A 20,295-nucleotide genomic window follows, 5' to 3' on the forward strand; every position below is an offset into this window, starting at 1 on the left:
ATAATCCTAAAGTTAATATGAAATTACAAAAGACCCAAAATTCCAAGAGTAGTTCTAAGGAAAAAGAACAAAGCTGGAGGCATAATTCTCCCAGACTTCAGACAATACTGTGAACTTACGGCAATCAAAATAGACTGGTTTTGGCAAAAAACAGACACGTGGATCAATGGAACAGAATTGAGAGCCCATCCACTCAGCCAATTAATCCACAACAGAGGAGACGAGGACACACAGTGCAGAAAAGACAGCCTCTTTAGCAAGTGGTGTTTGGAAAGCTGAACAGCCACATGTAAATCAGAAAGTCAGAACATGCTCTCACACCATACATAAAAATAAACAAAGATAACTTGATGACCTAAACATAAGACAGGACACCACGAAACACCTAGAAGAGAACAGAGGCAAAACATTCACTGATAAATGGTAGTGATAGTCTCCCAGAGCAAAAGAAACAAAAGCAAAAATAAATAAACGACCCTTAGAAGTTTTTGCACAGCAAAGGACACCATAAATGAAACCAAAAGAGCTGACAGACGGGAGAAAAGGTTTGCAAAGGGTGGAACCAACGACGGCTTCATCTCCAAAACATGAAGACAGCTCAGAAAACTCAACAGCAAAAAGACCAAACAACTCAGTCAGAAAATGAGCAGCAGACCTAAATAAACAGTTCTCCAAAGAAGACACACAGCTGGCCAACAGGCACATGAAATGCTTTTCCATATAGCTATTTGTTAGACAATGCAGATAAAAGTACAATAAGGTATCACCTGTTAGGGAAATTAAATGAAAGAAAATTTTAAAACTATGTGAGTGAAATCAGAGAATGAGAAATGTTTTAGTGGTTGGAAACTACATCTTAAGTAAAATAAAGCACAACTTCCCATCATTTTCTTTTAAAAATATGTGAACATAAATAATTACTGGGTGCAAAAGTGACATGGGGGCATCAGGGCTGAAAGGAAAACAATGCAAAGAAGCCAAACTTTTTAAAAGAAAGAAAAAGAAGATGTGGTACACATATACAATGAAATGTTGCCCCGCCACTAAAAAGAATGAGATAATGCCATTTGTAGCAACATGGATAGACCTAGGGATTATCATATGAAATGAAATGTCAGAAAGAGAAAGACAGATATCATACGGTATCCCTTATATGTGGAATCTAAAAAAATGATACTAATGAACTTCTTTACAAAAGACGAATAGACTCACAGACATAGAAAACAAACAGGGCGATGGCAGGGTGGAAGGGGAGAGATGACTCAGGAGTTAGGGTTGACGTCTATACACCACTATATATATATGTCAAATAGGTGGAGAACAAGAACACACTGTATAGCACAGGGAAGTATACTCCACATCTTGTAATAATCTATAATGAAAAGAATCTGAAAATGCATATGAATATATTTACATATAAGTGTACAGCTGAACCACCTTGCTGTATACCTGAAACTAACACAATATTGTAAATCAACTATATTTCAGTTTTTAAAAGGATTAGTAAAATTAATAGATATGTTTTTATATAATCTTGGGATGAAAAAGAAATTTTGGAAATAGAACAATGAACCAGAAACTATAAGAGAAAAACTATAACAATTTCAAAGTTGATTATGACTGAAAATTCCACTTACCTAAAATAATTTTGAAATACACTTGATGAAATGGCAAATATAATCACAAAATATTTTTAGGAGGTAATGTGGTAAAGCCTTTAAAATAAAAAGCATAAGCCAATAAGGGATGGGCATACATATATATCAAAATCTTTTCCGAATCTGATCTACTAAGGACACGGTCATTGGGAGGTTGTGCAGGTTAAGAAAGCCAAGAATGTCGCTGGATAAAGAACGGTGTAGGTTAAGCAGGCTCAAAGGAGGCAGTGAAACAACCACTGCGTATGTTTGGTGGGGGAGAAAAGGGTGACCACTCCAGTGTTCTTGCCTGGAGAATCCCACGGACGGAGGAGCCTCGTGGGCTACAGTCCATGGAGGTCTTAAAGAGTCGGACACGACTGAGTGACTAACACACACATGTGTTTGGGGGGGCACATCTGATATCTGTGTCACCCACTCTAGCATCCTCAGAGCCCCAGGATTTCCAAAGATGACAATGGAAAACTAGTGAAGTATAATTCAAAAGGCCGTGGAATTATACATGAGTAGTTCTGACATATTATTATGGAGTAACTAGCTTGGCTTTCCTGTACATAAATTAATGATTCAAAGCTATATATTGAAATGGATATCAAATCAATTATTATTATATGAAAACATCCTCAAGGGAACAAATTAAATTGGAAATGCTCTTGGCAAGAATAAGGCAGACATGTTTAGACCATAGTTAATTCCCATTAAGTTCAGTAAATGATTATTTTTGATTCAACACAATTCACTTTTACAATGTAGTAGGCTTAATAGACATTACCTCATTTTATTCTATATGATCCTTTACCCTCATTTTCCAGGTGAAAAAACAATCAGAAGGTAACTAAGTTCAAGATCACATCCTTAAGAAATTGCAAAACTGGAACTCAACACCCACCTGTCACCCCAGAGCAATACCTGATGTTTACACTACAGATTAATCTTTTCACTGAAGGTTAGAGAACGGGTATAAAGGAGAAAGAAAACTCGAGGAAAAGCCATAAATGGAAGGTATGGACATAAGGGAGGGGGAAGACTAGAAGGATGGGAAATACTGAGGACTATAAATTTTCTTCTGCGGAGGTCCTACTGGAAGGATCACATGGCTATAGAGACATCTCACGGTCTACTGTTCTCTCTAAATCTTGCCCTCTCACCTTGACCCAGATACCCAGAAAGACAGAGGTCTTGCCAAAGGTTGAAATTTTGTATTTCTTTTCCAAAGGAATTTTTCAGGTGGGTCCTATTGCTCTCTGAGATGGAAACTTTTAAACCATTATACACTCACAGCCAGAGAGATGCCCACACTGAATATCCTCTTAAATGTGTTACTAAGGGCAGAGTTAGGTGGGAGGGAAGGTAATTAGGGGACAAAAACTCCAAGTACTTGCTCTCTAGAGTCACGGTTGTCATGGAGCTTTCTGTCCCTGCTAATTTCCTGCCCTTTGTCACCATGTCCCTTCTGATTCAGTTCTCACTCTCCCTTGGGCCTGACATGATCTCATCATTATAGCTTTTCTTTTCATGAAATTGGAGTCCTATGAGCTGAAATGGACATGGTGATCCTCTAGTCCTATACCTATGATTTCCAAGTGAGGATCTGAATATATGGAGCTAAAATTTTGCCCAAGATGACACAGTTAGCTGGAAAAATACTTTGAACACAACAAACTACATATATATGAACACTTTCCTGTTTGCAAAGCAATTTCATTTTATAGATATACACATACCTATATGCTTGCTAAGTCACTTCAGTTGTGTCCTATTGTTTGCAACCCAGTGGGCAGTAGCCCACCAGGCTCCTCTCTCTGTGGGGTTCTCCACGCAAGAATACTGGAGTGGGTTGCTCTGCCTTCCTCCAGGGGATCTTCCTGACCCAGGGATTGACCTATGTCTCTTATGTCTCCTGCAGGCGGTTTCTTTACCACTAGTGCTACCTGGGAAGCTCATATACATACGTACATTTTCTCAAATACCTAATCTCACTCAGTCAACACTTTGAGAGATGGACATGGCATTATTTCCTATGCCTAAATGAGAAATTTAAGCAAAAAGAAATACAATAAAACTAATTCATGGTGGGGCCATAAATTATCATGGTTACAGCCACAGGCATTGGTATTGGCCAGACTGAGTTGAGTTTTAGCTTTTCTGCTTGATGAGGGTGTGACCTCCAGCAAATTAACCTATCTGAGATTTAGTTGTATCACCTATAATATAGGACTGATAGTAGATTCAAGTTAGATAACGCTCATAAAGTACTTAGAGTGTGTACTATGCAGCATGCCTTCTGTTAATAGTGGGCATAATGGGGACATCCCTGGGGTCCAGTGGTAAAGAATCGAGCTCCCAATGCACGGTGCGTGGGTTCCATCCCTGGTTGTGGAACTTAGATCCTGCCTGCTGCACAAGGCAGCTCCCCTATCCCCCCACAAATAGCAGGTGTAACTAATATGTTCTAAATTGGAGTTCTTTCCAAAATATTCTGAATTACTAATCATTCACTAAAAATATCTACTTAAGATGATTCTCACAAACTCTTTGGGGGTTTTTTGTTTGTTTTAAATGGAGCTCATCTATCCTGTCCTTCCTGGGGATACAGAGATATTCTAGGAAGGCCCCGTTCTCAGTTTCATCTTCTTCAACTAATCTTACTTCTTGGGAGAAAGAGATGGGTGGGTAATGAGTTAATTATGTGATTTAACTCTTGATAATAGAGACCCAGGTTCCCTGGGTCAGGGATGGTAAAGCTCAGATGGTAAAGAATCTGTCTGCAATGCAGGAGACCCAGGCTTGATCCCTAGGTCAGGAAGATCCTCTGGAGAAGGGAATGGCAATCCACTCCAGTATTCTTGCCTGGAGAATCTCATGGACAGAAGAGCTTGGTGGGCTACAATCCATGGGGTTCCAAAGAGTCAGACACGACTGAGCAGCTAGCACTACTACTACTCACTGACACTTCTGGCTTCCCTGATAGCTCAGTTGGTAAAGAATCTGTCTGGAATGCAGGAGACCCCAGTTCGATTCCTGGGTTGGGAAGATCCGCTGGAGAAGGGATAGGCTACCCATTCCTGTATTCTTGGGCTTCCCTTGTAGCTCAGCTGGTAAAGAATCTGCTCGCAATGTGGGAGACCTGGGCTTGATCCCTGGATTGGAAAGATCCCCTGAAGAAGGGAAAGGCCACCCACTCCAGTACTCTGGCCTGGAGAATTCCACAGACTGTATAGTCCACGGGGTGGCAAAGAGTCAGACACACCGAGTCACGTTCACTTTCACTTTGTTAGTAGTTATATACCCTTGTGATAAAAACCAATGATTTAACCATTTAGACAGGACAGATTGTTAAAACAGATTTAAAAACATAAGACAATCTTGATTCCAGCTTGTGTTTCATCTAGTCTGGCATTTCATGTGATGTACTCTGCATATAAATTAAATAAGCAGGGTGACAATATACAGCCTTGATGTACTCCTGCCTCAATTTTGAACCAGGCTGTTGTCTCATGCCTGGTTCTAACTGTTACTTCTTGACCTGCGTACAGCTTTCTCAAGACACAAGTAAGGTGGTTTGGTATTCTCACCTCTTTAAGAATTTTCCACAGGTTGTTATGATCCACACAAAGTCTTTAGTGCAGTCAGTGAAGCAGAAGTAGATGTTTTTCTGGAATTCCTTTGCTTTTTCTATGATTCAGTGGATGTTTGCAATTTGATCTCTGGTTCCTCTGCCCTTTCTAAATTCAGCTTGTACATCTGAAAGTTCTCGGTTCACACACTACTGAATCCTAGCTTGAAGGATTTTGAGCATGACCTTGCTAGCATGTGAAATGAGTACAACTGTGCAACAGTTTGAACATTCTTTGGCGTTGCCCTTCTTTGGGATTGGAAAGAAAACTGACCTGTTCCAGTCCTGTGGCCACTGCTGAGTTTTCCATATTTGCTGGCATTTTGAGAAATGCAAATCAAAACTACAATGAGATATCTCCACACACTGGTAAGAATGACCATCATCAAAAAGTTTGCAAACAATAAATGCTGGAGAGGGTGTGGAGAAAAGGAATGTTCTTGCACTGTTGGTGGAAATGTAAATTGATACAGTCACTTTGAAAGACCTTCTTTATTTACACAGTCATTCATTGCTATGAATTTCCCTCTTAAAACTGATTTTGCTACATTTCATAAATTATATGTTGTATTTCTACTTCCTTTGTCTCAAGACATTTTTAAAAAATATTCATTTATTTATTTATTTGGCTACATTGGGTCTTATCTGAAGCATGTGGGATCTTTCATTGCGCTGCATGGACTCTCTAGTCGTGGAGTATGGGCTCAGTCATTGGAGTGTGCAGGCTTAGTTGTTCTGCAGCATGTGGGATCTTAGGTCCTTAACCAGAGATCAAAGGCATGTCCCCTGCATTGTAAGGCAGATTCTTAACCACTAGACCACCCGGGATCTCCCAAATTTTTTTTAATTTTGAATTTGATTTCTTCCATGACCCATGATGTTTGGTAGCATGCTGTTCAACCTCCTCATATTTGCAAATTTTCCAGTATTCTTTTCGTATTTAATTTCTAATTTCACACATTTGTGTCTGGAAAAGATGTTTGCTATCATTTCAATCTTCTTATATTTCTTGAGACTTGTTTTGTGGCCTAACATATGCTCCATTTAGAGGATGATTTATATGCACTTGTAAAGAGAGTGTGTTTTACTTCCTTTGTGAGTGTGTTCTGTGTCATTTAAACATCTCTGTTTTAATGTGTAGCTTAATTCCAATGTTTCGTTATTGATATTTTGTCTGGAAGATCTATCCATTGTTAAAAGTGGGATATTGAATTTTCTTACTATTATTATAATGCTATCTGCTTCTTCCTTCAAGTCTGTTAATATTTTATTTGCATATTTACATGTTCTATGCTAAGTTTATATATATTTACAAATGCTATATCCCTTTGTGGGACTGATACTTTATCATTGTATAATGACTTTCTTTGCCTCTTATAATACTTTTTGTCTTAAAGTCCAATTTTTCTGAGATAAGTACAGCTTAACGCTGCTCTATTTTGGTTTTTACTTACATGGAATTACTTTTCCATCCCTTCACTTTCAATCTATTTCCATTTCTTTCAGCTCTTAAAGCTGTAGTGAGTCTCTTGTAGGTGCACATAGCTGGGCTCAACTTTCATGTCTGTTCACTGCTCATTGTGTTTGATCGGATAATTTAGTATTTATATTCAAATTATTATTGACAGATGTGAATTTACTATTGTCATTTTGTTTATTTTTCTGGCTGTTTTGTAATTCCTTTCTTTCTTCTTCTTCTGCTTTCTTTATAATTTGTTGATTTTATGTAGTGTTATGCTTAGATTCATTTCTCTTTATCTTTCATGAATTTACTATAGATTGGATTTGTATTAACCATGAGGCTTACATTAAGGATCTTATTCTAAAACAGTCTGTTTTAACATGAAAACAACTTAATATTCAAATGCATACAAGAACTGATTTTTACCTTTCTCTCTCACGTTTTACTTTTTTTGATGTAACAATTTACATTATTTTAACTTGTATACCCATTAACAAATTATTGGAGTGTTAGTTATGTTTACCTCTTTTGAGTTTTAATCTTCACACCAGATTTATAAGTGATATACCAGCATATTTCACTAGCATATACAGAATTCAACATTACTTACTCCTACCAGAGAGATTTATATTTTTATATGTTTCATGTTGTTAGTTAGTGACCCTTTGTTTCTGCTTGAAAAAGTCCCTTTAACATTTGTTGTAAAGTCAATCTAGTGTAAAATCATCAGACTCATTTTTCTGAAAAACTACCTATCATTCCTTCAATCCTGAAGGACAACTTATCCAGATAGACTACTGTTGGTTGGCAAGTTTTTCTTTCAGCACTTTGAATATATAGTGCCACTGCCTTTGGGCTGAAACATTCTAGTGAAAAAGGTACCGATAGCCTTAAGGAAGTTCTCTTGTATATAACAAGTTGCTTTTCTCTTGCAGCTTTTAAGATTATCTCCTTGTCTTTACCGTTTGACATTTTATTTGTGATATGCTCAGTTTGGTTCTCTTTGTATTCAAATCACTAATCATCAGGGAAATGTAAATTAAAGCCACAATGATACATCACCTCACAACTGTTAGAATGGCAATCATTAAGAAAAAAAGAGAGCACAAGTGTCGGTAAGGATGTGGCGAGAAGAGAATGCTTGGGCACTGTGGGTGGGGATACGCAAATGGGCTCAGCTGCTACAGAAAACATTATGGAGATTCCTCAAAAGTTAAGAATAGATCTACCACATGATCCAGCAATTCCACTTATGGGTATATATCCAATGGAAATAAAAATAAGGTACCAAAAAGATATGTACTTCCGTATTTATTGCCACATTAATCACAAAGCCAAAATATGGAAGCAACCTAACTGTTCATCAACAGATGATTCGATAATGAAGACGTGGTACATACAAACAACAGAAAAATATTCCACTCTGATAGAAGCAGGGGAATTGACGAGCTGAGTTTAGAGGGCGCAGACTTGCAGTTAGAGGTTGAATAGTTCTGGAGTCTAATGTGCAGCATAGTGATTACAATCAACACCGCACTGTCAACATGTAGCAGACGTCTCTCTTCTACTGAAGACTTCACAGACTGTTAAAAACAGATTTTGCATACACTCTCACACATTTTTAAACAGCAATGCTTAAGAAAATGTACCTGTGTTTGGATGGGGGTGAAGTGGGCACATATCCTTTATTTATATTGCACTATTTCTTTGGCATGGGGTAGCCCTAATTATACTCTTGCAAAGGTTCAACAGTTCCCCTTCTCTCAGTCATATTCATGTGTGAACTAACGGAAAGTTGTACAAGGGCTTCAAACACTTCTTCACTTGCAGTTGTTAATTAAGTAGGATAATTCATGGGACCATTGGCATTGACACCCTAAAGCAGCATTAAGAATCCAGTGACTCTCTAAGGATAAAATACAGATTAATGATACAATTTAATTAGCTTGTTCAAGTCTGAGAGATCTGGAAACTCAACAGTCAGGACAGCACCTTGTTTTTCTTTTTAACCAGACCATGGGACCATAAATTTACACCTGTTTCTGAAGACAAAAATTGGCTAGAGCTGATAACCCTGCTTATCCCACAAACTATTTCCTTTCATGTCCCTTGAGGTTTGAGGTTTCCAGGAAAATATCAGCATTAAAGTACTTCTAACCATTCCATCTTGATGATTATATCCAATTCAGTTAAGTCGCTCAGTCGTGTTCGACTCTTTGTGACCCCATGAATCGCAGCATGCCAGGCCTCCCTGTCCATCACCAACTCCTGGAGTTTACCCAAACCCATGTCCATCGAGTCAGTGATGCCATCCAACCATCTCATCCTCTGGCGTTCCCTTCTCCTCCTGCCCCCAATCCTTCCCAGCATTAGGGTCTTTTCCAATGAGTCAGCTCTTCGCATCAGGTGGCCAAAGTATTGGAGTTTCAGCTTCAACATCAGTCCTTCCAATGAACACCCAGGATTGATCTCCTTTAGGATGGACTGGATGGATCTCCTTGCAGTCCAAGGGACTCTCAAGAGTCTTCTCCAACACCACCGTTCAAAAGCATCAATTCTTCGGCTCTCAGCTTTCTTCACCATCCAACTCTCACATCCATACATGACCACTGGAAAAACCATAGCCTTGACTAGACGGACCTTTGTTGGCAAAGTAATGTCTCCACTTTTAAATATGCTATCTAGGTTGGTCATAACCTTCCTTCCAAGGAGTAAGCGTCTTTTAATTTCATGGCTGCAATCACCATCAGCAGTGATTTTGGAGCCCAAAAACATAAAGTTTGACACTGTTTCCACTGTTTCCCCATCTATTTCCCATGAAGTGATGGGACCAGATGCCATGATCTTAGTTTTCTGAATGTTGAGCTTTAAGCCAACTTTTTCACTCTCCTCTTTCACCTTCATCAAGAGGCTCTTTAGTTCTTCTTCACTTTCTGCCATAAGGGTGGTGCCATCCGCATATCTGAGGTTATTGATATTTCTCCCAGCAATCTTGATTCCAGCTTGTGCTTCTTCCAGCCCAGCGTTTCTCATGATGTACTCTCCGTAGAAGTTAAATAAGCAGGGTGACAATATACAGCCTTGACGTACTCCTTTTCCTATTTGGAACCAGTCTGTTGTTCCATGTCCAGTTCTAACTGTTGCTTCCTGACCTGCATACAGATTTCTCAAGAGACAGGTCAGATGGTCTGGTATTCCCATCTCTTTCAGAATTTTCCACAGTTTCTTGTGATCCACACAGTCAAAGGCTTTGGCATAGTCAATAAAGCAGAAATAGATGTTTTTCTGGAACTCTCTTGCTTTTTCGATGATCCAGAGGATGTTGGCAATTTGATCTCTGGTTCCTCTGCCTTTTCTAAAACCAGCTTGAACATCTGGAAGTTCACGGTTCACGTATTGCTGAAGCCTGGCTTGGAGAATTTTGAGCATTACTTTACTAGCATGTGAGATGAGTGCAATTGTGCAGTAGTTTGAGCATTCTTTGGCATTGCCTTTCTTTGAGATTGGAATGAAAACACCTTTTCCAGTCCTGTGGCCACTGCTGAGTTTTCCAGATTTGCTGGAACATACAATCATAAATTTCTTGGACATGACATGTTGAACACAGACAATAGAAAGGAATTTATATTGGTTTTCCATATTGGCTCTTACTCTGCAACATTGAATATTTGGTAACTTTATTATTGCCATGAATTCTCACACAATTCTCATCACATGAAATGTGTTCAGATGCTTAAAATAGCAGGAATTATTTTGACAGTATGATCCCACTAGCTATGCCAACCAAGGGTAGATTTTCCAGACTTAATGAGGGAGGGAAAGAGGGGCTTGACTTCCATAATATCAGAAATTGCTACTAAATGTGACATGAATTTTGAGTATCATCCCCATCAGAAATTCCCACTGGACACTAGATGCAAAGTGTTGCATCATCAGAATCATAAGTTAACAGCCCTGAAGGGGCCACACGCTGCATCCCACCTCTCTTTATTGCTCAAGTCATGTCCTCCTATTTAGACCACAACTGTGGAGCTAGAATGTGATCAGTAACTTATTAGATGATAAGCACTGAAAGAGGCATTACTCAAACATTAGCTGTATCGGACTAGTCTTCTGGGAAGGCACAGCTAGGCCACCTGTATACCTCGTTTCTGTCCAAAGACACATTTTCTCTGGGTGTTCGTCCTCATTCCGGCCATAAACACAGAATGGACATCAATGACCACGATGTATGGATTATGCTGCGTCAGAATATTTGGGGGACAATGTTTACACACTCCTGGGGCCTCTGTCAGGTAGCTCTCCTTTAGGGTCAGAAGTTTGTCAGAAGTAGAAAAGAAGCAACGGGTTCTAAATCTTGATGTTTCATGAATAATTGTTAATAGATTAATAAATGAGAGGCCACTCCACATGGAGGATAAAAACAGTGGGTCTCTAGGACTTAAAGATATTGTGTTTGTGTAGTTTGATTCAGTTGTTGGTCCATTTCGGCATATTATCTGGGTCAAATTAAGTCTTCTTTGTCAAGGGCAGGATGAACTTTGTTGTAGTCCATTCATATAAATATTACTGAGGGTTAATGTAGGTCATTCTAACAAGACAAATCTGTCAGAAATCTCAGTCTGTGACCTCAGCAACACCCTCTCTTCTTTTGCAACCTTTTCAAGGCGTCTTTGATTTCTTTGTTCCTCAGACTATAAATCAAAGGATTCAACATGGGAATCACCACAGTATAGAAGACCGACGCAAATCTGTCAAAGCTGGAGGAACCACCAGTGCTGGAACTTAAATAGACAAAGATACTTGAGGTATAAAAGAGGGTGACTGCTGTCAGGTGGGAAGCACAGGTGTTGAAAGCCTTGGACCTGCCGCTTGCTGAAGTGATCTTCATGATGGAGATGACAATGTAGACATAGGATATCATGATAACTGAGGCATTTATTATCCCAAAGATCATGGTCAATAAAGCAGTCAGGAGTTGTACAGAGAATGTGTCAGTGCAGGATAGAACTAAGAGCTGAGGCAGGTCACAGAAGAAGTGGTTGATGACATTAGGCCCACAGAAGTGGAGCTGGAGCATGGCACACAACTGGGATATAGAAGCAGAGAGGCCAGCCATGTAGGATCCCAGCACCATCCGACTGCAGAGAGCGGGCGACATGATGGACGCATAGAGCAGTGGGTTACAAATGGCGGCATATCGGTCATAAGCCATGGCGGTCATGAGACAAGACTCACTCAGCCCCATGGTTGAAAATATGAAGTACTGAACAACACAACCCACATAGGTGATAATTTTCTGTTCCTGGAAGAAGTCGTAGAGCATCTTGGGGGCTGTGGAGGTCAAGTAGCAGATATCTATGAAGGACAAGTTACTGAGAAAGAAGTACATGGGGGTGTGGAGGTGGGAGTCCATTCCTATTAAGATGAGGAGGGACAGGTTCCAAGTCAGGGTCAAAATGTATATCACCAGGAAAACAGCAAAGAGCACGTCTATGATTCTGGGAAAATCTGAGAAACTCAAAAGGATAAAATGCGTGATCTTCGTAATATTTCCTCCCCCAATCATTGGCTTAGTACTCCTAAAATCAGAAAAGAGACAAGAGAATGCATCATGGGCTCAGGTGACACGATAGCATCACAATTCCCATATATGCCATGTTTTTCTTCCATTGAGCACTGGATAAAAGGAAATGCTCCACTACCCTGGAGAAAAGATCTCAGCTTTTCATCTTGAATTGTCAGGAAGTGCTTCCTCAGTGTTTCAGGTTGTCAATTATTTCATGAGATCTCATGATAATTAAAAGATATATTTAAAAAGTTGATTGAAAACTTTTTTAAAAAGCAATAGAAATCTTGTGATTATTATACATGAGAAAGAGATCATTGATTAAAATTCTGGGTTTTTCAAAGACCTCTAATACTGTATAACTGCTGCTTTATAATAATATAGCGTAAGTGGTATCATTTCAGGATAAAGTTGAAGTAGCTCTTCTCCTAGATGATCATCTAGACAGATTTTTATATTTTCTTCTTTTATCCATAGGAAAGTTACTCCATTTATAATAACCTCTCACTCTTTTTACAAATATATTTATTACATGGCTCCTAAATGGCCTAGAAAACTATATCATGATTTGCAATCTTGAGTTGTTGGAGAGACACAGCATGTATGCCCAATTTAGTTAAGTGGTAAGTGTTCTCAGGGAGGCCTTCATGTAGAATATTTCAAAAATAAGCCAGCACAACTCACTGCTGGCCCCCATTATTGGTCTGTTTTTATGATATTTTTCTTCTTAGGAAATAGCAGAGAACTGTGGTTAAGGGTTCAGACTTTGGAGTTTTAGTTCTGAGTGTCATAATCAAGATGGCGATATAGATCATGCCTAATTTCAGTTCCCCTCACTTAAAAAGTAACTAGCAACTATTCATAGGAAGGATACCAGTGTGAAAATCCTAAAACACAGAGATGAACGTGAAGCACCGCTCTGGACCACACTGACCAAGAAGGACCACGTCAGGGAAGTAGGGAGGTGCCTCCCCGACAGCCCTGCCCTTCCCCTCTGCAGGCTCAGTGTCATGCCGAGAGGGAGCCTCTGGGTCTATGGTTTTCCTGCCAAATTGGACAACCTAGAAAAAATGAATAAATTTCTAGAAATATACAACTTAGGAAAACTGAATCAAGGGGAAACAGAAAGACTGAACAGGCCAATAACAACTGAGGAGATTGAATAAGGCGTTAAAAACCTCCCAGCAAAACAAAGCCCAGGACCAGAAGGCTTCATGGTGATTCCATCAAACATTTAAAGAAGAATTAATGCCGATCACTTTCAAAGTCTTCCAAAAAGTTAAAGAAAAAAATAACATTTCCAAACTAATTTTGCAAAGCCAATATTACGTGGATACCAAAGTGAGATAGGGAAATTACAAGAAAATAAAATCACAGGTCATTACCCTTGATAAACAGAGATTTTTAAACTCTCAATAAAAGACTAGCAAATAAAATTCAGCAGCACATAAAAAGGATCATACACCATAATCCTGTAGGGTTCATTCTTGAGATGCAAGAATGGGTCGATCAATGAATGTGATACACTGCTTTTATAGAATGAAATGTAAAAATCACATAATCCTCTCAATAAATGCACAAAAAAAATTGGATAAATTCAACATCCAATCATGACAAAAATTCACAAGTCAAGTATCAAAGGACTTCATCTCAACATAATAAAGCACAGAGTAACTTGCCTTCATCTAACGTACTCAGGGGTAAATGAATGAAAGCATCTCCTAAGATCAGGAATAAGACAAGTAACCAACCATTCCTACCCAACATAGTGCTAGAAATCCAAGCTAGGTCAATCAGGCATGAAAGATGAACAAGTAAGTAAATGGCATGAGAATTGGAAATAATTGAAACTGTTTCTGTTTATGGACAACATGATTTTTAATACAGAAAATCCTAAAGACTCCACCCCAAAACTGTAAGATCTTATGAAAAAGTTAAGTGCAGTATACAAAATCAACAGATAGAAATCAGTTGCATTTCTATTACCTAGCACAAATTATCTGGAAAAAAGAAAACAGTTCTGTTTACAGTAGCATCAAAAACAAAACTCTCAGGAATGAATTAACCGAGGAGATGAAAGATCTCCAAAATGAACATTCACTATAAGACATTGACAAAGAAACTGAAAAGACACAAGTAAATAGAAAGATCTTCCATATTCATGGGTTGAAAGAATGGATGTTGTTAAATTGTCCATAATGTCCAAAGCCATTGATAGATTCAATGCAATACCTATCAAGATTCCAATGACATTTTTCACAGAAATAGACAATCCTAAAATTGGCATGGCACCACAAATACCTTGAACAGACAAAGCAATCCTGAGAAAGAGATCAAAGCTGGAGACATTATGCTTCCTGATTTCAAATTGCATTACAAAGCTATAGTTTTTTTTTTTTAAGTGAGATTATATCAAACTAAAAAGCAAAAGAAATAAACAAACGGAAAAGGCAACCCATGAACTGGGAGAAAATATTTGCAGAAACATATCTAGTAAGGAGTTAGCACCCAAAATACATAAAGAGCTCATGCTCACTAGAGAGTTATCTACAATTACAATTATTACAAGAGCCAAAACATTAAAACAACCTAAATGTCCACTGAAAGGTGAATAGACACTATGGCCATACTACCCTGAGTGTGTCTGATCTTGTCTGAAAGGTGAATGAATAAAAAAAGTACACATATATATACATATATTGCTTATGCCCAGAGGAGCTAGCCCACGCCTGAGGCCGGGGGGCGGCGGCCAAGAGGAGCTACCCCATGCCCCGAGGCCGGGAGCGGTCGAGAGGAGTTACCCCAGGTCCAAGGAGCGGTGGCTGCATGGGCACAGGAGGGCTTAGAGGAGTTACTCCACATTCAAGGTCAGGAGGGGCCGTCGTGAGTAGATACCCCTTGTCCAAGGTAAGGAGCAATGGCTGCACTTTGCTGGAGCAGCCGTGAAGAGATACCCCACATCCAAGGTAAGAGAAACCCAAGTAAGACGGTAGGTGTTGCAACAGGGCATCAGAGGGCAGACACACTGAAACCATAATCATAGAAAACTAGCTAATCTGATCACACGGACCACAGCCTTGTCTATCTCAATGAAACTAAGCCATGCCGTGTGGGGCCACCCAAGATGGATGGGTCATGGTGGAGAGGTCAGACAGACTGTGGTCCACTGGAAAAGGGCATGGCAAACCACTTCAGTAGTCTTGCCTTGAGAACCCCATGAACAGTAGGAAAAGGCAAAAAGATAGGACACTGAAAGATGAACTCCCCAGGTCGGTAGATGCCCAATATGCTACTGGAGATCAGTGGAGAAATAACTCCAGAAAGAATGATGGGATGGAGCCAAAGCAAAAACGATACCCAGCTGTGGATGTGACTGGAGATAGAAGCAAAGTCCGATGTTGTAAAGAGCAATATTGCATAGGAACCTGGAATGTTAGGTCCATGAATCAAGGCAAATTGGAAGTGGTCAAACAGGAGATGGCAAGAGTGAACATCGACATTCTAGGAATCAGCAAACTAAGATGGACTGGAATGGGTGAATTTAACTCAGATGACCATTAGATCTACTACTGTGGACAGGAATCCCTTAGAAGAAATGGAGTAGCCATCATGGTCAACAAAAGAGTCTGAAATGCAGTACTTGGATGCAATCTCAAAAATGACAGAATGATCTCTGTTCATTTCCAAGGCAAACCATTCAATATCACGGTAATCCAAGTCTATGCCCTGACCAGTAACACGGAAGAAGCTGAACTGGAACGGTTCTATGAAGACCTACATGACTTTTTAGAACTAACACCCAAAAAAGATGTCCTTTTCATTATAGGGGACTGGAATGCAAAAGTAGGAAGTCAGGAAACACCTGGCATAACAGGAAAATTTGGCCTTGGAGTAGAGAATGAAGCAGGGCAAAGGCTAATAGAGTTTTGCCAAGAGAACTCACTGGTCATAGCAAACACCCTCTTCCAACAACACAGGAGAAGACTCTACACATGGACATCAGCAGATGGTCAACATCGAAATCAGATTGATTATATTCTTTGCAGCTAAAGATGGAGAAGCTCTATACAGTCAGCAAAAACAAGACTGGGAGCTGACTGTGGCTCAGATCATGAACTGCCTATTGCCAAATTCAGACTTAAATTGAAGAAAGTAGGGAAAACCACTAGACCATTCAGGTATGACCTAAATCAAATCCCTTATGATTATACAATGGAAGTGACAAATAGATTTAAGGGACTAGATCTGATAGACAGAGTGCCTGAGGAACTATGGACAGAAGTTCGTGACATTGTACAGGAGACAGGGATCAGGATCATCCCCATGGAAAAGAAATGCAAAAAAGCAAAATGGCTGTCTGAGGAGGCCTTACAAATAGCTGTGAAAAGAAGAGAAGTGAAAAGCAAAGGAGAAAAGGAAAGATATTCCCATCTGAATGCAGAGTTCCAAAGAATAGCAAGGAGAGATAAGAAAGCCTTCCTCAGCGATCAATGCAAGGAAATAGAGGAAAATAACAGAATGGGAAAGACTAGAGATCTCTTCAAGAAAATTGGAGATAGCAAGGGAACATTTCATGCAAAGATGGGCTCCATAAAGGGCAGAAATGGTATGGACCTAACAGAAGCAGAAGATATTAAGAAGACGTGGCAAGAATACACAGAAGACCTGTACAAAAAAGATCTTCACGACCCAGATAATCACGATGATGTGATCACTCACCTAGAGCCAGACATCCTGGAATGTGGAGTCAAGTTGGCCTTAGAAAGCATCACTACGAACAAAGCTAGTGGAGGTGATGGAATTCCAGTTGAGCTATTTCAAATCCTCAAAGATGATGCTGTGAAAGTGCTGCACTCAATATGCCAGCAAATCTGGAAAACTCAGCAGTGGCCACAGGACTGGAAAAGGTCAGTTTTCATTCCAATCTCAAAGAAAGACAATGCCAAAGAATGCTCAAACTACCGCACAATTGCACTCATCTCACATGCTAGTAAAGTAATGCTCAAAATTCTCCAAGCCAGGCTTCAGCAATACGTGAACCGTGAACTTCCAGATGTTCAAGCTGGTTTTAGAAAAGGCAGAGGAACCAGAGATCAAATTGCCAACATCCGCTGGATCATCGAAAAAGCAAGAGAGTTCCAGAAAAACATCTATTTCTGCTTTATTGACTATGCGAAAGCCTTTGACTGTGTGGATCGCAAGAAACTGTGGAAAATTCTGAAAGAGATGGGAATACCAGACCATCTGACCTGTCTCTTGAGAAATCTGTATGCAGGTCAGGAAGCAACAGTTAGAAGTGGACATGGAACAACAGACTGGTTCCAAATAGGAAAAGGAGTCCGTCAAGGCTGTATACTGTCACCCTGCTTATTTAACTTACATGCAGAGTACATCATGAGAAACGCTGGGCTGGAAGAAACACAAGCTGGAATCAAGATTGCTGGGAGAAATATCAATAACCTCAGATATGCGGATGACACCACCCTTATGGCAGAAAGTGAAGAAGAACTAAAGAGCTGCTTGATGAAAGTGAGAGAGGAGAGTGAAAAAGTGGCTTAAAGCTCAACATTCAGAAAACTAAGATCATGGCATCTGGTCCCATCACTTCATGGGAAATAGATGGGGAAACAGTGGAAACGGTGTCAGACTTTATTTTTGGGGCTCCAAAATCACTGCTGATGGTGATTGCAGCCATGAAATTAAATGATGCTTACTCCTTGGAAGGAAGGTTATGACCAACCTAGATAGCATATTTAAAAGTGGAGACATTACTTTGCCAACAAAGGTCCGTCTAGTCAAGGCTATGGTTTTTCCAGTGGTCATGTATGGATGTGAGAGTTGGATGGTGAAGAAAGCTGAGCGCCGAAGAATTGATGCTTTTGAACTGTGGTGTTGGAGAAGACTCTTGAGAGTCCCTTGGACTGCAAGGAAATCCAACCAGTCCATACTAAAGGAGATCAGCCCTGGGTGTTCATTGGAAGGACTGATGTTGAAGCTGAAACTCCAGTACTTTGGCCACCTTATGCGAAGAGTTGACCCATTGGAAAAGACCCTAATGCTGGGAAGGATTGGGGGCAGGAGCAGAAGGGGACGTCAGAGGATGAGATGGTTGGATGGCATCACCGACTCAATGGACATGGGTTTGGGCAAACTCCGAGAGTTGGTGATGGACAGGGTGGCCTGGCATGCTGCGATTCATGGGGTTGCAAAGAGTCAAACATTACTGAGCAACTGAACTGTATACACACACACACAGTCACACACACACACACACACACATACATACATACATACGAAATATTCAGACATGAAAAAGAAAATCTTGGCATTTGCAACAGCTTGGATACATCTTGAGGGCATTCTGCTAAGGGAGATCAGTCACACAGATAAAACAAATACTGTATAATCTTCCTTTATGTAGAATCTAAAACTAAATCTCATAAAAAAAATCAGATTGTGATTGACAGAGGCAGGAGTAGAAGATAGAGGAACTGGTTAAAAATGATCAGAAGATATAAATTTCCAGTTAGAAGATAAGTTCTGGGGATACAATGTACAACATGATGACATTAGTTAATAATACTGTATTGTACATTTGAAAGTTCCTAAGAAAATAGACTTCAAAAGATCTCATAACAAGGAATAACATTATGTCTATGGAAAGTGATGGATGATAACTATTTTATCATGGTAATCATTTCACAATATACACATGTGTCAAATCATCGTGTCGTGTACCTTGCTGCTGTCTTTCGATTGCTGTCACATCTGACTCTGTGACAGCAGCACCCCAGGCTCCTCTGTGTTTTACTGTCTCCCGGAGTTTGCTCAAACTCACGCTCATTAGGTTGGTGATGCCATCCAGCTGTCTCATCCCCTTCTCCTCCTGCCCCCAATCTTTCCCAGCATCAGGGTCTTTTCAAATGAGTCAGCTCTTCGCATCAGGTGGCCAAAGTATTGGAGCTTCAACTTCAGCATCAGTCTTTCCAATGAACATTCAGAGTTGATTTCCTTTAGGATGGACTGGTTTGATCTCCTTGTAGTCGAAGGGACTCCCAAGAGTATTCTCCAATATCACAATTAAAGTGTATCAATTCTTCAGCACTCAGCCTTCTTTATGGTCCAACTGTCACATCTGTACATGACTACTGGAAAAACCATAGCTTTGACTATACAGACCTCTGTCAGCAAAGAGATGTCTCTGCTTTTTAATACACTGTCTAGGTTTGTCGCAGCTTTTCTTCTGAGAAGCAACATCTTTTAAATTCGTGGCTGCAGCCACAGTCCACAGTGGTTCTGGAGCTCAAGCAAATAAAATCTGTCACTGTTTCCACCCTTTCCCCATCTATTTGCCATGAAGTAATGGGACAGGATGCAATGATCTTCATTTTTTGAATGTTGAGTTTTAAGCCAGCATTTTCACTCTCCTCTTTCACCCACATCAAGAGGCTCTTTAGTTTCTCTTCGCTTTCTGCCATTAGAGTGATAGCATCTACATATCTGAGGTTGCTGATATTTCTCCCAGCAATCTTGATCCCAGCTTGTGATTCATCCAGCCCAACATTTCACATGATGTACTCTGTATATATGTTAAATGAGCAGGATGACAATATACATTCTTGACGTACTCTTGCCTCAATTTTGAACCAGTCTATTGCTTCATATCTGGTTCTAACTGTTGCTTCTTGAACTGCATACAGGTTTCTCAGGATACAAGCAAGGTGGCCTGGTATTCCCACCTCTTTAAGAATTTTCCACAGGTTGCTGTGATCCACACAGTCAAAGCCTTTAGCGCAGTCAATGAAGCAGAAGTAGATGTTTTTCTGGAATTCCCTTGTTTTTTCTATGCTTCAACAGATGTTGGCAATTTGATCTCTGGTTCCTCTGCCTTTTTTAAATCCAGCTTGAACATCTGGAAGTTCTCGGTTCATGCACTATTGAATCCTTGCTTGAAGGATTTTGAGCATGACCTTGCTAGCATGTGAAATGA

General features: G+C 39.9%; 1 protein-coding gene across 1 annotated transcript; it reads right to left on the bottom strand.

Annotated features, from left to right (window-relative positions):
• Window positions 1-11,366: 11,366 nt before the first annotated feature.
• Window positions 11,367-12,305, bottom strand: LOC145527447 (olfactory receptor 5AN1-like). Its single transcript, XM_081545490.1, has one exon. It carries the CDS (start codon window positions 12,303-12,305, stop codon window positions 11,367-11,369), a length of 939 nt encoding a protein of 312 aa, XP_081401616.1.
• Window positions 12,306-20,295: the final 7,990 nt, after the last annotated feature.

Source organism: Giraffa tippelskirchi, chromosome 11, assembly GCF_054371585.1.
Source record: "Giraffa tippelskirchi isolate mGirTip1 chromosome 11, T2T-mGirTip1v1.2.pri, whole genome shotgun sequence".
Classification (NCBI taxonomy): Eukaryota; Metazoa; Chordata; class Mammalia; order Artiodactyla; family Giraffidae; genus Giraffa; species Giraffa tippelskirchi.

Bases quoted from the DNA above. Each gene is read 5' to 3' on its own strand.
- LOC145527447 (XM_081545490.1), bottom strand. From the start codon at position 12,305: ATGATTGGGGGAGGAAATATTACGAAGATCACGCATTTTATCCTTTTG.